Genomic DNA, 2615 nt, shown 5'->3' with positions numbered 1-2615 from the left:
CACTAGATTGGCTCACACAGCCCCTGGTAACAAGAAGAAACAGTGCTCGTACAATATATCAACACCGCAACCGGTGTCTACATGCAATTGCTTGATGATGCACCCGCAACTTTTGACACGTCCTTTAATTGTAATGGGCGCATCCGAGGGTTCCTGTGCTATGGTCGAGAATGTGATGGGAGTATTTTCCCATTCCTCAGATACCTCTAACTTGCGCCTCTGATTTATCCGTCCGCTGGTTACCATGTTTATGGTTTTATCCATTTCCTTTCCCTCATTCTTCTTTTGCCACGGATATTATTTTTCTCCCTTTGGCTTGTCGGCTTGTGCTCTTGAGCTTTTCTTCAGGTGTTGCAATCTTCCTTTTTTGAGTTCAGCAACAACTCTTTCAATTAAGTGCCGACATTCATTGGTGTCATGACCGTAATCATCGTGAAAATCAAAAAATTTGCTTCTGTCTCTATTTCCATAATACTTTGACAAAGGCACTGGGGGTTCAAAGCTTTTGCACACTGCCTCTGTAGCCAAAATTTCTTTTGGTGTTTTGGTGGGGTCTTTTATTAATGCAACAATTTCAGCATGGCTGCTTTTGAACCTCTGGCTTCCTTTATTGATGTTGAACTTGCGATACTTCTCATTATGATAGGTACCACCCCTAGGTTGGCCATTACCACCATAACGTTTACCCAGCTCTGAACCTCTTCCCTGCACTCGATAATAATCATCATCGATGTCCATGTTTGAAGAGGTATTTCTATAATTCTGCTTTATATCTTCTTGTGCCTGCATGTAATCATGCGTTTCTTTTATGGCTTCCGCGAAAGTTTCTGGCACTCTTCTTCGTAACCGTTGCCATAAAGACAGGTGTCTGTCAGTATCTATACAATGAATAAATCCAGATACCTTCTGGCTTTCTGGAAAGTCTTGTATCTTAGCCACCTCTTTGGTATATATGTCTATTATTTCTCCCAAGCTCTCTTTCGTTTTCTTCTTAATGTCGTGACATTCGACATGTGTTCTTTTGCGTGCGCGTAAATTGTGAAATTTCAATAAAAACCTTGAGCGCAAATCCGCAAAACCTGTAATGCTTTGGGCTGGCAAATTATAGAACCATTCCCTTTCCACTCCTTGCAACACTATTGGTAGCATATGGCATGCTACTGCATCATCCCAACTGTGTGTTCTTACGGTTCCTTCAAATTTTTGTAAAAAGTCATCCGGATCTGATAACCCATCATAACTTTCGAGTGTTAGAGGCAACACCGATGCGATTGTGAAGGGATGATTGGCGATGTGCGGCACCAACTTTTCTGTTGTAGGGGCTAACTCAAGACTTTGCTTAGCTTTTTGCCCTTGCATCACTACGACCCAATTGCTCATAAACTCTTATACCCACGCTGGCTCATTGAAAGCGGGTGCCAAGTGTGGTGGCACGACTTGCTGTAATTGATCAAATTTATATGTAGCTGTGATGACCCGGAAATTTCTGATCAAATTTAAACTTTAATCTTTATATGTAGCTGACACGATAAGAAAAATCTGTAATGTTGAGTCTCGAAAGCTTTGAAACTATATTCATGTAATCAAATACCCTTTGACCATGCCTAACGATTCACGAACAATTATGTGTAAATAAATATATATGCATATACATGTGTGGTTATTAAATTGAGATATATTAATAAGACATTGAACGGAATAGTTAATATGAATATAAGCTATGAGATATATTTTATGAACTTGGAAATGCTATCAAGGTATTGAATGAATAATATGTTACACAAACGTATTTGTTCGATGTAAGTTTATCGACGAGATTAAAAGATAATATATAATGGTTGAATTATCAGATACATTGAATTATGATTATGAGTCTCTGTTATAAGGTCCACTTTGAATTAGGTATTCGGAAATTTAATAAAGTGATTTACATGAAAGAACAAAAGTGTTATTATTGAGGATTAGACAGAAGTTAGTAGAGATTTGAATTTCATAAAACTTGATTGATCTATTTTCAAACGTGCAAAAACATTTTCCGAGATAATATAACTTGTTATTTATAATGTCTTTGTTTAAATAACATAAGTTGGAATATTGGTTATTAGATATATATATATATATATATATATATATATATATATATATATATATATATATATATATATATATATATATATATATATATATATATATATAATGTGCAACGTGTATTTAAAACATGTTTAGGTATAGTAAATATACATAGGATTGCAAATTAGTTATATAAATGATAGTAACATTTGTTATTTGATTCGATAGATATTAAGATATATTATTTAGAAAGATTAAGGTGATTAAATTAAACATGGACGTATATCAAATTAAGTTTTAAAGTGTAAATGTTACGCGTTATAAGATTTCCTAAACGAAATTAAAATAAACTTTGAACTATTATTTGTGTTGATAAACTAAATACTATAATAATATTTCCATACGATATGTACAAGGCTATATTTTTAAATGAAAATACATTTATATTTTACAAAGTGATAAATAATAATATCAAATCAGTCACAAAACGTTTGGATTTAAACTAATATTATTAAACATGTTTTGATAAACAACGAGACTAGGAT

General features: G+C 33.7%; 1 protein-coding gene across 1 annotated transcript; it reads right to left on the bottom strand.

The window, feature by feature from the left end:
- Positions 1–297: 297 nt before the first annotated feature.
- LOC139854424 (uncharacterized) lies at positions 298–1359 on the bottom strand. Its single transcript, XM_071843729.1, has one exon. It carries the CDS (start codon positions 1357–1359, stop codon positions 298–300), a length of 1062 nt encoding a protein of 353 aa, XP_071699830.1.
- Between the last annotated feature and the right edge of the window lie 1256 nt (positions 1360–2615).

This window comes from Rutidosis leptorrhynchoides, chromosome 6 (assembly GCF_046630445.1).
Source record: "Rutidosis leptorrhynchoides isolate AG116_Rl617_1_P2 chromosome 6, CSIRO_AGI_Rlap_v1, whole genome shotgun sequence".
NCBI classification, from domain to species: Eukaryota; Viridiplantae; Streptophyta; class Magnoliopsida; order Asterales; family Asteraceae; genus Rutidosis; species Rutidosis leptorrhynchoides.
The sequence above is the reverse complement of the archived record's forward strand: the minus strand, read 5'-3'. Positions and strand labels throughout refer to the sequence as shown.